Raw genomic sequence first — 251 nt, 5'->3', positions numbered from 1 at the left:
TTTGCGCGCGGGCTTGTCCCGTCCTCCCGGGGAAGGGTCCAACTGGTGCTCACCCTCTCTCCCCTGCACAGGACTGCCAGGAGCTCACCGATGTGGAGCGGGCCATTGAGACCGTCATCAACCAGTTCCACTGCTATGCAGTGAAGGGGCAGAAGGAGTATCTGACGCCCAATGAGATGCAGGAGCTGGTGGTGCAGAAGCTGGCCCACCTTGGGAAGGTGAGGGCAGAGCCTGGGGATGGGCAGAGGGAG

At 62.5% G+C, this 251-nt stretch overlaps 1 protein-coding gene across 1 annotated transcript; it reads left to right on the top strand.

Moving 5' to 3' along the window:
• Positions 1–71: 71 nt before the first annotated feature.
• Positions 72–218, top strand: S100A14 (S100 calcium binding protein A14; the record flags this gene model as incomplete). The annotated part of the gene is made up of 1 exon (XM_010144331.1): positions 72–218. A coding segment is annotated over one exon (147 nt), but the record flags the coding sequence as incomplete, so codon positions are not given.
• Between the last annotated feature and the right edge of the window lie 33 nt (positions 219–251).

This window comes from Buceros rhinoceros, unplaced genomic scaffold (genome assembly GCF_000710305.1).
Source record: "Buceros rhinoceros silvestris isolate BGI_N320 unplaced genomic scaffold, ASM71030v1 C12014980, whole genome shotgun sequence".
Lineage (NCBI taxonomy): Eukaryota > Metazoa > Chordata > Aves > Bucerotiformes > Bucerotidae > Buceros > Buceros rhinoceros.
Note: the sequence above shows the minus strand (reverse complement) of the source record. Positions and strands in the feature narration are given on the sequence as shown.